The 16925-nt window shown below is 38.7% G+C and overlaps 1 protein-coding gene across 7 annotated transcripts in view; it reads left to right on the top strand.

The window, feature by feature from the left end:
* Positions 1-16925, top strand: part of znf827 (zinc finger protein 827) — a 68959-nt gene that overhangs the window by 37420 nt on the left and 14614 nt on the right. For all 7 annotated transcript variants that reach the window (XR_006250498.1, XM_043235553.1, XM_043235539.1 and 4 more), the window contains exons 6-9: positions 9201-9440; positions 11091-11145; positions 11232-11332; positions 16739-16876. Coding sequence is in view for 6 of the 7 variants with exons in the window: in XM_043235553.1 (XP_043091488.1) it covers positions 9201-9440; positions 11091-11145; positions 11232-11332; positions 16739-16876 (534 nt within the window). In the remaining variant the exon portion in view is untranslated. The remainder of the gene's footprint in view (positions 1-9200; positions 9441-11090; positions 11146-11231; positions 11333-16738; positions 16877-16925) is intronic.

Here is a 16925-nt window from a genome sequence, read left to right as displayed (position 1 = left end):
CTCATCCCAGGTGTCTCCCGGGGGATCGTCCACGTGATTAATGATCCCAAGTTCACGGTCCCATTGTGTGAAAGATACCAAAAATGATGAACCTGACCACTGGGTCTGGTTAACTTGCAGTGATTTGGTCTTAAGCTCCGACAAGACATCAGTAAGAATGTTTTGTAAGTTTGTTTCATGGTGTGGATAGCAGCTTTCCCGTTTTGAGGTGTTGCATCACACGATTTAAAGTAGGTCACCTCCCGCACCCACTCCCCCCATCAAACCAGTTAACAATGTGTCGACTTCCCCCACATCTGTTTGATGGTAGCTGTTTGCATCCTGGGGCTAATTACCACTGCCATGGTAGTCCCTCCGCACTGATGCTTCAACAGATGGACCCTGATGCGGCTCTGCACCAGGGGGCACACAGGACCTAAGAGAGGAATGCCATCCTCTCATCCTCCACAGCGCAACCTGTATTTGTCCATACAGACAGAGATACAACCAATTGCAGCTTTTTCTCAGGGGGATTGTTTCTTGACCTGGTCATCTCTTCCTCTTCTCTGCCAGGTTCTTGTTCTTTTTTTTTATTATATCCAAAGCCAATTAGAGGCATCATCACAGAGCTCAGCAGTAAGACAACATGAGCCATGCCAGCCAGAAACGCTGCGGTAGGCTGCTGGGTGGCCATGACCTCAAAAATCCCACCTTAGAATCATACTCCAATGAGCTGGAATTAGTTTGAAATTTAGAACTTAATACGAAAGAAATGCATTTTTACAGAGAGTGGAATTCAAAAGAAAAGCAGTGATATTTTTTTCTGGTGAAATGGAAGTGTGTATAGTGAAACGAATATGAAAAACCTCTTATTGACTAGTCCAGTGGTTAAATATTTAAAATGTATATTTTACATTAATGCATCTGTTTATGCATATCCCACATTTTTACATTGGCAGAGCAGGTCATAAATAAGATTACGTGATGTCCTGACCACACTAATGTGTGTGTGTGTGTGTGTGTGTGTGTGTGTGTGTGTGTGTGTGTATTTGTTCCTGTGCGATATCAATAAACAGCCAAAACTGAAAAAAAATCGGCAAAAAGGAGAGGTATTATTGTTTACATTCAAAGGCTGTGAGCTGCTCTGTTTTTGACTCCCTGATAAACTCTGAATGCAGCCCTGTTGTTTGACCATGATATCAATAATGAAACCAGACAGTGAAGTTCAAGTACTTTTGAACAGACGGGTGAAGTTTTAAGATCGCATTGGTTTAAAAGAATAAATATTTGTATTTTTAGGGATTTGTTTTTTGAAATTGGAGTGCAAAATGTACAGGTTTTTTAAGGACTCTTAAAAAAAAAGGGCAGGTCAAGGTTTGAGTCTTTTGCAGCAGCATTATTTGTCAGAAATATTGATATTAATCAGAATGTGGCATCATAAGTATGTTACTCACAGTCCTCCAGCTTCAACTTAAGAGTTCTATTTGACCAATGCTGAAATCTGTTGATAGTGGTCATTGTTGATAACCTGAATGGTGATACTTAAGAACGTAACCTCTCGACTTGATGTTCCAATGGAAGTCCTGTATAGTTCTGAGTTAAATCATTGAAACTTTGGAAATCAGAAAAGCGACAAAGTGGCCAAAGACATTCATTTGCATGTGTTCATAGTTCAGTAATTATTAAGAAACGGCACAGTTTGAATGCAGTTTAATAACCCCCCAACAGAGTAACTGACAGATATTCTTTACCAATGGGCTAGATTTAGCCTGTAATAGTTCTCTGGAAAACTGAACCCACGGATTATGCATAATTATAGGAACATATTAAGAGTGACAGTAATTAATTTGATAAAATTTGGATTTGTTGATTGTGAATTTACAAAAGTTGGATTTCATGCTGTAAATAAAGATGGATTTCAGTGTCTTAAAGGGATAGTTCACCCAAAATTAAATTTATGTCTTTGATTACTCAAGCTCATGTCGTTCCAAAAACATAAACTTTAGTTAATTTTCAGAATACAAATGAAGATATTTTTGATTAAATCCGTTTCTGATCCTCCATAGACAGCAAGGATGCTAGGCCCAGGATAGTACCAAGATGCAATTTTTGCGCACAAAATGTTTTTTTGCCTTGAACGTGGTAGGAAAGCTTTCAGATGTAAGATTTTTCAAGAGAACAAAGATCTGACGAGTTTGGAACGACGCGAGAATGAGTAATCAATTACAGAATTTTCATATTTGATTGAACTGTGCCTTTAAAGAAGGTTTTAACTTACAAAACGGCTAACTATCACACTAAGCTTCTCTGAGAGCTTGCATTTCTCAATTCACCGTACCTGTTGAAGAAAACTCCCAAACAATCGGTTGCTTGGTTGTTGGGCGAAGTAGAATAGCAGACCATCCTTGCCCATCCCCAGCTTAAAGGATTTCCCCATGTGTATTTTACAACTGCAAAAACACAGCCTTTTCAGCAATTTAGAGTGCAGATACTCCTCCCCGTGAAATGAAACCGCTGTGAAGCCTGCACAGCCATTTGACCATTTCCTGCATCACACACAACCCAGCATCCCTCCAGTAGCCTCTTCAGGGGCATGTGGAGCACTGATTCACTCTCTTGCTTTCTCTCTCCAACTGAGGTGAGCGTTGCATCATGATGTGCTGAATTATTGAGAGGCTGTTCGGCCGCTGGTCTGGGATCAGCTCTCCCTTGTCTCTTTGTGGGCTGCGGTTGCTCTGGACTTCTTTGAAGCGGCTGAACTCTTCACCTCGTGTCTAAGCGGGTCATCCTTTCTGTCGGGCCAGAGGAGACGTAGTGCGGAATGACAACCTCGTTCTCTATCCTTCTCCTGCACCTTCATCTCACCCTCTCTTTTTTTTGTGTATCTCTTCACCTTTAGCTTTTCGTTCAGCGCATCTGCCCCTCCGATGCATGGCTCTTTTTTACACAAAAGTCGTACTTTTTTGTGTAATAAAAAACACAATATACAATTAACATACAATATACACAAAAATAAATGTTTAATATATTTATATTTTTAAATATCTAAAAATGCTCTATGCTCTAAAAATAAAATGCAACCTTCCAAAAATGAAACAAAAGCAGATAAACTAGTCCGCCTGACTAATTTACTGTTCTCTTTTCTATCCTATCCAAATTTTCTATCTCCCCGATTTCTCTGCTCCCCCCTCCTCTTCCCTATTTGCATCTCTTCTGTGTGCATCGGTTTCCTTTCTCCCTCTTTCTCTCTCTCACTCTCACCTCCAAATTCATATTCTCAAGCTACTGTACAGTGCATCAAAGTGCATGTGACAAGTGGGGTTTGCATGTGTTGAATGACTAATGCTCCGAGGCTGTCAGATTGTTTAGTATGCCAAACGGATGCGGTGGGAACGATGGTTGATTCATGCCTTTATTGTCTAAATGAGGGTGAAGTTTGCGGCGCATGTCTTTGTCACCAACCTTCAGCAGCTTCTTATAAGGCGCCTCTGAGATGTTTGACGTAGAAATACTGGTGGGTGAATGCAGTCACATATATATAATTATAGGTAGCTGACATGACATCCTTTTGTCAAGCTGGCACGTCGTGTGGTGTGACATGCTTCACGCTGTCGGAAGCTATTTTTAGCAGCATTTTTTTACTAATTTTATGAACTACTTTTATTATACATGCGGTTCGTTTGAGCCCAGAGTAACTGAGAAACTGCGTGCAATATTCATAGTTTTGATAACAAGTCTGTCACAACTCGAATTTTCACCTTAAACCTTTAAAAATGTTTAAATAAACATTTTAGGTGTGGGCAATACCGCTAAGTTTTGGTTTTAAAGGGTTACTCCACCCCAAGATGAAAATTGTCATCAATCATGTGTCGTTCCAAACCCGTAAAAGCTTTGTTTGCCTTCGTAACAATTTAACACATTTTAGATGATTACTCAGAGTACCCCATTTTCCATTATTGGTGAACCTATGCTTCAAGTTATAAAGCAACAAGTATACTTTTTATACGCAAGAAAAATATATACATTTAATAATTAGTCTCCTCTGTGCCTCTCTGCAATCACTTTAGCGCCATTTTGGAGAATATGCACTGAACGCACTCTGTGTCAGCTGTGCCGCAAGAATACACGTTTTTTTTTGTTCAAACCAAAGCGTAAAAATGGATAGAAAGCGTATCACGGTTGACAGAAGAGCGCACACAGTTTGCTTCCTGTGGATATTCTCCAAAATGGCACAAAGGAGACAAATTATTGAATAAAATCTTTGTTTTTACTATCTTTGCATGCAAAAAAGTATTCTCATCACTTCATAACATTTAGATTGAACCACTGATGGAAGATGGAGTATGCCCAGTCGCCTCTGGCTTGCTTAGTTGGGGACAATTCATTTCTAGCAATTATCATTGATTTGAGACCGTCTCTGCATTTAATAAGAAATTGTTCAATCTCGTCATTATACATCCATATCATTATATTCTCCTATTTGATACTGTTCAATCTGTATTGATAAAAGTGATTGATTGATATTCTGAGTATGAGGATTCTAATGACTGGGACAGTCACAAGCCTCCCGGTTTTCTTCTAAAATATCTTAAATTGTGTTCCAAAGACAAACAAATCTTTTATGAGTTTGAAATAATGGGGGTAAGGGATTAATGACACAATTTTCAATCTGAGATGGAGTATCCCTTTAATAATGTTTTTTCACGATAACAGTTTAAATCCCAATATAGTGTTTTTGTTTGTTTTTTTGGTTAATTTCTCTATTACTAAAAATAAGAACAAAGAAGCAAATTACAAATGAAAGTAGAGTTTTTCAGATACGCTGGTTTTAACAGTAGCATTGCAATGTTAAGAAATACTACAGAACTTGAATAATCAAATCTAAAAATAAAGCACTGCACAGCCTTCACTGTGAAATCTAGACTGAATCTTGTTAAAGCTAAAAAAAGTTATTCAGACAAGAGCAGACAGCAGAATGTATATTAGGCTTAATAATGTTTACATCAAGCACATCCACATGCTTTGTTTTCTCATTCATGTTTCTTTCTCACTTTAGCATGTCAATAAGTTGTGAATAACACATACTATTATACCACATATATTAACAATTCAGCTATCTATGTGGAATGACACTTATATCCACACCATGATATATATTGTCACGATGATAGTGAAAAAAATTAGACAATTAAATTTGTATAAACAAATAAAAGATTAATGCTAACCTGAATAATATATAAAAATATAAATTAATTACCCTTAATATTTCTTTTTTTGCAACCTCTAATCAGTAATCTGAAAATTATTTTCTGTCCGAAAGTTCTCAATGCACTCAAGTATTCATGTACAACTGAAAAAGTGGATCCTCCTTTTGACATGATTTTTTTTTTTTTATTATTATTAAGAGTTCATACACTGGAGTTACTATTTTTATCTGTTCACCCTTGTGCCTATAATAACAGATATTTATATATGTATTTTTTAATAAATGCGCATTTAAATGAACCTTTCCAAAAAAAATATTGGTATGGTGCTACCCTCAAGTGCTCTGACAAATTTGGAACATTATATTAATTTGTCTTTCTCACACCTTTCATTGACAAAGACAGGAACTCATTGATCGTGACTCATTGACTCATTTTCTCAAAAAGCTGATAACAACTGTAGTCATATACACATTAAACAGTTTTCCTTTAAACATAACCCAGCGCCATATTTTTGTCCAATTACCTGATTTCCCCCAGCAGGTAGACACCTGTTCATATGTGATACGCAACAGAAAAGTGTGGATTTAATTGCATCCAGCTGTAGTATGCACTATATGGTAGAGGAGGAGGAAATGTATTGCACATCATCTTACTCTTTATTGACCCCAAAAAATATAAAAATGTGTTCTCATCTCATGCAAAAGAAGCAGATGTAATACAGTCATAGAAACTGCAAACATTGGTAGAACTTTATTTCACTCATGTACATAGCTGTTACTCATATATATATATATACTTTGTTCTTATTTTAGTAATTACAAAAACTAGGTAAAAACTAGATAATTACCCTGAGCCTACCCCTTGTAGTTACTTTACCAGTAGTTTCTTAGGTAGATACACTGTATATACATGTACTGTATAATAAAGTGAAACCCAACAAATAAACAAATATTCTGGAAATGTTGTGGCATCACTTAAAAAATGTAATACTCTGGCATTGCCGTGTTATTGATTTGATGCCATGAGATGATTTCGGTAGTTAGCAGCATTTTGGTGTGCATGTTCTGGTAAGAAACCAGAAAATGTTGCTGGTTGAATTCAAACCTTCATTTCCCACATGAGCACCAAAGCGTGACATGTTCGTAGCTTCGGTGTGCCTGTGTTTTCTATTTGTTTTTTTCCTTAAATCTGCACTTGTATAGAACTCTCAGAGCTCGTGAGAGGTTTAACAGATAGGGATCTTTGATAGACCAGATGGCTAAACAGATAGTTGCCACTGGTCAACCTCGGTTTAACCTCCCTGCGCTTTCAGTGCGTGCGCGTGTGTTTGTTTGTATTTTCCTTTCTGTATTTGCACATTTATTTACTCATGATAATTTACATATCTAACACACTGGCTATTTTAGATGCTTTCAAAACACTTCTGATTAGGGTTGCGCTCCCTTCCACGTAGCGACCCGCTCTACATTATTTCTCTTTTACATGCACGTGTACGACTGCATTTGGAAGCAGTCACTGACGTCACTGAACCCAAGGCGAGAGTGCATTGCTCTGTGTGTGTATGTGTGTGTTGGGAGACTGCGTGTCCCCTAAATGACCCCGGCCCTCAATCTGGCTCCAGGCACTTTATTAAGGGATTAACGGGCTAGTGGTTGTCAGTGTCCCCGTGTGCCATTGCCTCCTCCAGCTCCTGACACCTGGGCACACTACTGACCCCCCCCACACGCTCGCACACACTCAGACACTGTAAACATACACTGTACTCACACACAATCTAGGTCAGAGCCAGACAACAACACTCCAACAGACCCTGCCCAATAACGCTCGCTGTTAACGGGAGGGGTGGAGGTCACCCGGCCTACCCACAATCTCCTGCTCCCTCGTCTCCGGCCAGACTAAACTCATATGATTACGCCCCTCTGCCCCCCCCCCCTGGCTGATCGAGCATGGTCGCCCATGAGAAGCATATGCCATCTACCGCTCAGCTGTACATACTGTCAGACGTCTGATCTGATAAGACCAACAGGCTAAACGTTTTCCTACCCTCCTTTTTTTTCTCCAGTCTAAACGTAGAGAGCAGACCTCTTTGTTTTTCTAAACCAGAAAGGCTGAGCGAGTTTACAAGAGCTGGTTTTCATTAAAAGAACTCTGGCGTTCCTATGAGCTCACCGACTGTCTGTGTTTTTTGTCTTGTCGCGGAGCTTGCATGTTTTTTAGGCTGACCAGAGAAAGCTCTTGAAACCGTTAGAAGTTTGTAAATGCACTGTCAAATCCAAAACTCACTGTTGTGTTCTGTTTCATACATAGATCTTTATGACTGCAAATGTACAAAAACAAAACACAAACTCACCAGGTGTCTGGTTTAATCTATGCTAAAGTTTGGTATTTGTTCGACTGGCACAAATCTCCAGGTTTACGTTTTTTTTTTTTTTTAAAGGTGGACAAGGAATTGATTGCATTGGAGGAGGTCTTTGGGTTTTTTCTACTCTTTCTTTTTGACTTTGGCTTAGCCTAGAGCAGTGAGTAAGAAAAAAACATTCTGAGTCATTTTGACCAGATTTCAAACCCCTTTTTTTAAAAGCCAAATTATAGACATCTGCTTCAGCTTTAACCGTTTTTGGTAACAGCCTTATCTCAATGATGCCCTTGTCTCTGTGACAGTTTAAAACTCGTCATGAGTCACAAAGTGAACAACCAGGCTCAAATTTAAAAATGCTGCACATGACATTGACTTGACGTCTGTGCGTCTTTTGGCCAGGGGGCTTATGGGTACAAAATCTTGCTTTTTGGTTTTGCACAATACAGGAAATGTGGGTGACGTTCACTAGCCCAATTCCAGAAAGCATTCTCTATTTGAGCTATTCTGCTGCCTGTGTTTTTTTGTGTTATGGTCAATAACCAATACATTACTAATACATTTAAACATAACAACAGTATGTAAAACATAATTTTGTGATTTGCCATTCTATGACTGCAAAATGAAATGTAATGAGTGTTCTTTATTTGTTAACAATGCATTAAATTGATAAAACCTGACAGTAAATACTTTTTTATTTTTAATTATACCTCAAATAAATGCTGTACCTTTAAATTTATCAGGATTCTTAAAAAGCATAAATGACTTATGTTTTCACAAAATGTTAAGCCCCCGAACTGTTTTTAACAGCAAGCAATGCTCCTAGAGCAGCAAATAAACATATTAGACTGATTTTTGAAGGATCGTGCGACACTGAAAACTGGATTGATGGCTGCTGAAAATTCCGCTTTGCATCACAGAAATAAATAACAGTTATAAATATATTTTAAAAAGAAATCATAAACATTTTCTCATTTAATTTAATTATCAAATGGTACCAATAATCGAATAATTTATATGGTAGCTTATTGCTGTGCATCTGTGGTAATTAAACCACTTCTCCATGTACCATATGATTTGAGGTCATTCACTTCCAGGCTCGGTAAAAATGCTTAGAGAAGCATAATCAGTAGGCTACACTAAAAAGTGGATGTATGAATTGCAAAAGGTGACCATTTCATAGCAAAGACATGATGACATTTATATTTATTTCTGTAAAAAAGGATTACATTCTGAATTACTTTCAAAATAAATTAAGTATCACCTGTCGATGATCTGCAGCAATTTCATGAGACTGTGCCATTTTCTCGCTCTCATTCAGAGCAGTAACTTTTTCCGAGGATCGTCCAGAGGCATCTTATGCACAGTTTCGCCTCGGGACTGCCACATCTGACTATAACATCGCAAATGACACTGCTCTAGTCTTGAGTCAGACGTTTTCAAACAACTGAGGCCATTACCAAATATCCTCATGGCAATGGCCACTTTTGCAAAAATATATAAAATCTTTTATAAAATCTTTGAACGTAGTGGACGTTTAACACTCAGTTTTAGGAGTTTGTTGAAACCTCTATCCTTAACATGCAGTGCTAATTAGAATCAGTGTTGTAATGGTCGTTTGCAAACGGATTAACATTCACTTTCATTTGCATTTGCAGAGAATAACAAAGAAGCTTGCCACCAGAATGTCATAGTGAAGGCGGAGCCTATGGAAGTGGACCCGCCCCTAGAATTGGCCCCTCCCTCCTCTCGTCTACTGGGCTTCAGCACTTCAGGGGGATGTGAGAAGAAGGAACCAATGGTCAACCTCCCAGATCCTTTGCCCCGCCCCCAAAATGACCTCTTCTCCCAGGACATATCAGTCAAAATGGCCTCTGAGCTGCTTTTTAAATTGTCTGGTAAGTCTCTATGACAGAAGAAACAAAGGGGCGGACTGTCTGTTATAACAAAAGCTCTCCGCAGCGACAGTTTTCAGGTTTTCTTCTTCATCGTTTTCTCTGATTGCTGTACTGACACACTAGAGAGTGGAGGGATATTTGTGGTGTTAAATGATGGCAGGATTGAGCTTTTCTTCCAAGAGCGTTCTGAGGATTAGCAGAGACAAACCTGCCCCCAGCGCTCCTCGCTGCCAGCTACGGCTCTCTTTAAATGCCATCTAGCACCTCGGAAGCCGATCACAAAAAGCCTCCCCCCACTCACACATATATATATCTATACACGAACCTCACACGCACGCCATTCGCACCCTCCCACCTCCCCCCCCTACCCCATGGGAGTGGTGTGTAGCTGCACAGTGTGTATGTATAACCCCTCAACCCTCGACTCCCTCAGATTGTTCTCAAACATTCTGGCTCAAGCACACTCGGTTGCACACACTTCCCTTGTCTCTCTCTCTCTCTCTCTCTCTCTCTCTCTCTCTCTCTCTCCCTCTTGCTCCTGTGCAGCATCGTCATGGCAACGCAGAGAGCCCTTCCATCCTCTGTGAGCTGTGTGACCGAGAGGGTGTCAGGGAGAGGGGGCTTAGGAAGTGCCACCCAGGGAGCAAGGTCATTACCAGACCACCAGAAGAGAGAAAGACAGGCAGATAGACAGACAGACATGAGACACTGTTCTCTTTTGCCCTCTGTTTTTTCGAGATATTAAAAGCAGTTTGGCAAAACATGGTTAAAACAATCTAACCACTGCAATCCCTGCTGAAAAGACCGTCTGAAACCAGCATTCATGACACAATTACTTCTTATTTCTTGTTTTTATGTTGTTTCTCTGGTAGAAATATCTAATGTAGAATCGCGTAATATATTTTTAAGATAATTTATCTTGAGTTGATTAAACACTGATGTGTATTCAAATGCATAGCCGAGCAAGATTTTTGCTTAAAACAAGAAAATAAATAAATTGACAAGATATTTCAAATATTCAAACTATTTTCTGAATATATTTACTCAATTTTGTGTTTAGATTTTTACTGGAAAACAAGAATTCCATTCACTCCATTCTGGCTGGTTCAAGCTGGTCTAGATGGTGGAAAAGCCCAATCATAAAATTAACAATTTTATAGCAATTTTGGATCTTGCATTTAGGAGATTTATCAAAAATCATTGAGTTAAAAAAAAGAAATTTTGCTAAAACTGAATCTTGCATTGAGCAGAATTACCAGAAAACGCTGAGTTTGACAAATTTAAAAAAAAAAAATATTTGATAGCAATTTTGGTAAAACTGGATCTTGCATATAGCAGAATTACCCGAAATTATTGCGTTTGACCAATTAATTTTAAAGGGGGAAAATAAGTTTATTACAGTTTAGCAAAAAAACGTATTTTGCATTACCAGCGAAACAGCATTCTAATCTAACAGCGTGCAAAACACAATATATGCTGGAGGCCAGCTATGATTGTCTTTTTATCAGGGATGGATTAATGGTCAGCTTTATAAATGAATAGTTCTAACAAATAATTGCCTTATTTACACCTACTGGCGGAATATGATTTTTGAAAGTACAACACAAAAACAATCCTATTTTTAACTCCATTATTGTTTTTCTTTTTCAGAAAAAGTAAGTAAAGCTAACGAAAACAAAGACAATTCATCATTCGGCATACACAGGTAGGTTTGCTGTTGTGCACCTATTATGCTGCCAGAATGTAGCGAATCACGTTTATTGAATCTAATGGTAGCTTGTGATTTTCCAGCCCTTTCCTAGACGACCGCTTTAGACAATCACCTTTCAGCACTCGCTCTAAGAGCTCTTCCCCAGCTGAAGCCGGATCTTCAAGCAGGGTTGCCCAGCAAGGTAAGACCGCCCCCTCCGCACCAACCAGGACCCTATACTTGCTCACAAATTGCTTTTATGACATACCTGCTCATAAATATATTTTTCTCTGTTGACAAAAGTATATATAAAATTCTGTCTCTATGAGAGTGGGATTATTTCAGCCTTTCCCATGCATATTAAATGACAAATAGCGCATATCTTGGTACGCGTTTTAAGGGCTTTAACGCGAGGAACGGTCCACGTACAGCATATGGTGCAGCGGATTTCTGGAGGAATCGCAACTTTCGCGTTTAGTAGATACTTGTATGTCACTCACATCGCTCATCGTCAGATTGCAGGCTCTACTTAATGTTCCTTTCGATGCTACAAATTATTTTTAATGCGGCTTTGGTGTTCATTTTGGACCCTGCTCACATCTGCATAGATCTATGCATACAAGTCGGCCCTCTCATCTAATGCGAGGCTACAGAGGCCCCCCGTGCTCCCACCCAGCTTTGAGACCGCTGCACTGGGCAGCTGGCACTCCCTGCCTCCCTCTACTGGCCCCTCTGGCAAAGGGTAATTAGTTTGCGCTCGCCTGGCCTGATTCCCTACACCAGTTAATGAAAAAATGATTGGGTTTTTCGTGTCCAGGGTGCGTGAAAGTTAATTCACTACACACTCAGACATGCGTTCGTTCTCATGCGCAGACACAAAGCGGACGTACACAAATCACATAAGAGCGGCCGTGACCCTTGTCTACCTTTTTCATCTCTCTCTCTCTCTCTCTCTTTCAAATTCTTTTCTTACTCCATGTTTTTTTTGGCATTTCTTTGCTAAGTGTCTAACATCTTCTGACCCGGTGTGGGTAGTGACTCCCACTCCTTAGTTAATACAAAGAGCTCTAATTTTATATTTTTAACAGCACAATCAGTGGTTGAAAAATAATGAATTGATTTAAAATAGTTCTGTATTTATGCCAAAAAGATAAACCGAATCAGTGTTTGTTTGTTTGTGTGTGTCTGTATGGCAGCAGATGAATGGCATTGTCACTTTTACATCTCCTTTTTATATTTGTAACGTAATGAATAAACTTAGGTTCATTGGGTCTGTGTCATCCTTTGTTCGGTGTGTGTGTGTGTTTGTAACACTCCTCTTCTATCCTTGCCTCTTGCCCCGAGTCATCTTCAGCATCACTGCGGAGGCTGTCTCTTCTCTCTCTAATAACACTAATTAAACCATTAACCACTTCAAGGCATTGATGTAGATGCTCTAGTGTCTCAATTAAGCTTCAATGTCTTATTTTACATTGCAGAGTCATGAACTCTGTATATTTTGACCTCAAATTTAGCATTGTTAACCTGTATTCAGCCGAATGAACAAGGGACTAGGTAGTTTACCCAAAAATAAAAATGTTATTATCATTAATTCACCTGGAATATAAAATAAGCTTTTTTAAGTTGTTTTTTTAATAAACATCAGCACATTTAATGTATGGACAAAAAAACCTTTCAAAATAAACTACAATTTATTATATTTGTTATTGTAATATAACTACACACACACACACACACACAGAGCCTTTTTCCATCAACGACAAGAAAATAAAGGTATTAGGTGAGAGTCATAAGCATTGCACAGGCATTCGTTCGCTCATGTCCCCCCACTGAGGCATTGTGGGAAGGTGCCATCTTTTCCCTGGCAGTCCCCAGGCTCTGTGTCACACCAGAGCTGTCAGCACCACATCACGCCGCACTGCCGCTTGGTGGGACGTGAGTCAGACGCACAGGTTCGTATGAGCGCTGTGACTCAGTGGAACCGTGGGCCCCGGGGTGACGAGGCTGATTCAGGGCCCTGTGTCTGATTGTGTTGCCTTTTCTAAACTCGCTCATAGATTGAAGCAGAGGGCAAAACACCCACTGTAGTTTTAATTAAAGCTCTTATGCAGTGCAGGTCAGCGCGGGGGACGGCTGGGAGACGGCACACACATGGCACCCTTGTTTAATTATGCAGTTTAGCGATGCTAATTCATGCTGGTAGTGTGGCACTACTAATCAAGTTGAGTCTTTAAGATTCAAATATGGTCAAAACATCATCCAATAATATTATGTTTGATATCAACAGGTGCTAAAGGTGTTAGTGGTATAAGGAGATCTTGCTTGGGGATTAAACAATAGTTTATGGAGAAATTAAAAAGCTGGAGTAATTTACTCACCCTCACATCATTCGTTAATACCTGAAGGGTGAGTTAATAATGGCAGTTTGTTGTTTTTTTTGTTTGTTTAATATGAAATTTCCCTTAATATGAGCGATGACGATATCAGATTCCCACTACATGATTGTCATGGTTAAGAGACTATTGTGATATCTATAGAAACTAAAAGTTATCAGTCAAACTGATCTTTAACATTTGTCAAATTTATCAAATGAACCCAGTATAGGAAGGTAGAGAGAGTTTTTAATCAAACTGTACAAAAACACACAAGAACTGGGGTGTCTAATATCTTGCTTTTTTTATGGAATTTCAAAAAACTCCCACACTGGCAAGCTCATTTTTGTATTTTTTCAGTTGCTCAGTTATTGTCTCGCTTTCACCTGTCATCTCTGACATGATTTTGTGTGACAGCAGTAGCTACACATCTTCATCATCATCTTTTTTTCTGAAATATTTCTCATGCGACTTCAAGGCCAAATTAATATCATTTCTAGTGTAAACGTTTTACTGTACATCAACAAATGTCTTATTTGTGTCTGTTTTTATTTCGGCTAATGAACATTTTAAAAGAAAGAAAACGTCGTTTCTTACTTAAAACGTAACCGAGAACTCTAAAAAAGAGAAGCGTCTGAGCAATAAAAGTTTCTTCTGGGTCATAATTTCCCTACTTTTTCCCCATTGGCTTAAAAACCGAAGTAATGTGCCTCGTTTTTTTCTTTAGCAAGTAATACATCAGCAGTAAAATCAAGCAGGCAAGCAAGACATCACTTATCCTTATGTCTTTTAAAATAATGATGGATTTCAGAACTTACCACAGGATAGATGGCTTACATTAGTTTTAACGGCAGCTTCAGGACCAATAAAAACCTTGGCATCCTTGTGCATGATAACAATGAAATTGACACCCTGACATTAGATTGCCCTGTAGACGTATATATTTAACTCAGAAGTGTCTTTCATTCAAGATCATTGTGAGGAGTAAAGGGGCATTTTAGCATAATTCCCTGTGACTTCTTGAGGAAGCGTGCTGACAAGTCGGACAACCCCTCCCGTTGGGCCACTTTGAGACACTATTCCCGTCAGGACTTTGGGTTCGGTCTCTGGCAGAAGATACGAGCAGCCCCATGAAAATGTCCTTCAGGTCTTGCGTCCAAGGCCAGTGCATCTGCTCTTTAATTGCCACCATTAAATCCTCTCAGATATGCCAAAAAAATACTGTTTCTCCCTAACCACTTGCCCCCCTTTTCCCTGCCATGCCCCCATCAATCCTGAGGCTGCATTGCTTATGACAGCATTTGTAAAAAATGTGCCTATTTATGAGCAAACCACAAGTCCAAAGGGACGGGCACACACCCGCTGCATATCCAAAAAGCCCCTTGAATGTTTATTGAACGGATCAGAATGCTGCGGCACATGCATAAGAAAAAAAAAACTCAAGTCATTGATACGACCTACAAACCCAAAACATGCATCTCTGAATCCCTTGACATGATTAAAGACCCTTTCAGTTGTAAACCGCAGGCTTTTTTTAAAAATAAGTATACATATTTCTGTTATTTAAAAAAAAACACTGCTTAACATTTGGCAACCTCTCTGCCTCTTGTTTTGTACAGAATTACGGCCAGGCGTTCATATTGCACCAGACATCTATTTGAAGGGGCTGTGTTGCACGATGACGGAATTTCTTTTTGGTTTATATATTTATTTATCTATTCATTTATTTATCTCTCTCTGCCTCCTTCCGGAGAGAGAAAAGGCGTGGCGCTGCATTTTAATTTGACGCCGAGCCAACCACCTTCATCAGAAGGTTAATTCAGCCGGTCTCCTCCACTTGTGTGGCATGCTGTCTCTCTCTCTTACTCTCTTACCCCTCCTCTCTCGCTCTTCTAATGAAAGGTGAAAAAGAAGCACACAGTCCAATGTCAAGATGAAAAAAAAAAAACACCTTGTTGGCTCCCTGATCTGGATGTATAGACTCATCAACATATTATCCAGCACAGTGACAGAACACACACTGACCTCTTGCCAACCTCCGCGTCTCTTGGTTTCCCTGTTGTACCTGCAATTATTAGTCCTCATGTCTCACATAAGTGCGATATGTCAAGAATTCAGACAAATTCATCCAAGGAACTAAATGTTCTCGTACAGCATGTGTATTGTGGTCTCAAAGATGGCTAGATCAATCGCAAAAAGATTTTTTTGCTGTAATATCTCAAGATTTCAAACTGGAATGAGACAAAATGTTAATCACTTAAGAAGAGGTCTGAAACTCTGGGAACGCAGACAAGCAGAGCCATACAAAGAATGAAACATTCCAGTGCTTTTGGACTAGTTTAGAGAACCAGAACCAACTATTGTATAATATCTGATGATAATTATTATTATTATCAGTGTTTTGTAGTAACTAGTTGCATGTAACGTAATTACATAATTTAATTACAAAATTACAAAAAAAGAAAATTACAGTTACTTTTGAAAATATTAATGATTACAAAGTGGGTTACATCTGAATTTTCACACACACACAAAATGAGACCCCATTTTGTTTAGAACACATGCTTATTCGATAACTGTTTTAGTTCCTATTTTGGTTAATGGCATTTGCATTGGCATTTTAAAATAATTGCATTTTTCATGGCATTGTTAGATGCCAGTGTTTTTTGTCATAACTATGCAAGATTTTGATTTCAAAACCAGTATAATAGCTATTGAACTATTTCTTGTTATATTTTTAAATCTGTATTTAATCTCAGAATTATCTCAAAGAAAATAAGAAGTGTTAAGCCTGATTTTGTAGTGGCTGTTCTTTAAATTAAATGATTAGATGGTTTGATTGGTCAGTCATGACATTCCAAGGTGTATATGCTATTTCCCGATAACAATTGACGATAAACTGCCGCTTGCTAGCAACTGCTTTTTCATGGAATCTTTGTGTTCAAATATTTAATAATAATAATATAATAAATACTTGAAATAATAATCTTGAGTGCTACTGTAAGGTCAACCCAGCCTAATTTAAATGTTTCAAAATGATTAGAAATGATAGAAATGTGCAAAAGTAATCAAAATGTAATCAAATATAATAAGTTACATTACTATAATGAAGTAATTGTTACACTACAAGTAATTGTGACCTAAAGTTACACTACATTTTACATTTTTAATAGGGAAACTATTACATTTCCGAAGTAAACTTCCCAAAACTGATTATTATTTTTGAATGTTTCCAGATCCAGAGAAGGTGAGTAGTGAGCCAGGAAATGGACTCGCCCAATGGAGACTCAACGAACAGCTCTTTCCCTGCCCCGTTTGTGGCAAAGTGTTTGGTCGCCAACAGACTCTCTCCAGACATCTCTCTCTACACACAGGTGAGAATACATGCTCTCAAACAACATTCAACCGGTTTGACTTGGCCGG

This window comes from Puntigrus tetrazona, chromosome 1 (genome assembly GCF_018831695.1).
Source record: "Puntigrus tetrazona isolate hp1 chromosome 1, ASM1883169v1, whole genome shotgun sequence".
Lineage (NCBI taxonomy): Eukaryota > Metazoa > Chordata > Actinopteri > Cypriniformes > Cyprinidae > Puntigrus > Puntigrus tetrazona.
The sequence above is the reverse complement of the archived record's forward strand: the minus strand, read 5'-3'. Positions and strand labels throughout refer to the sequence as shown.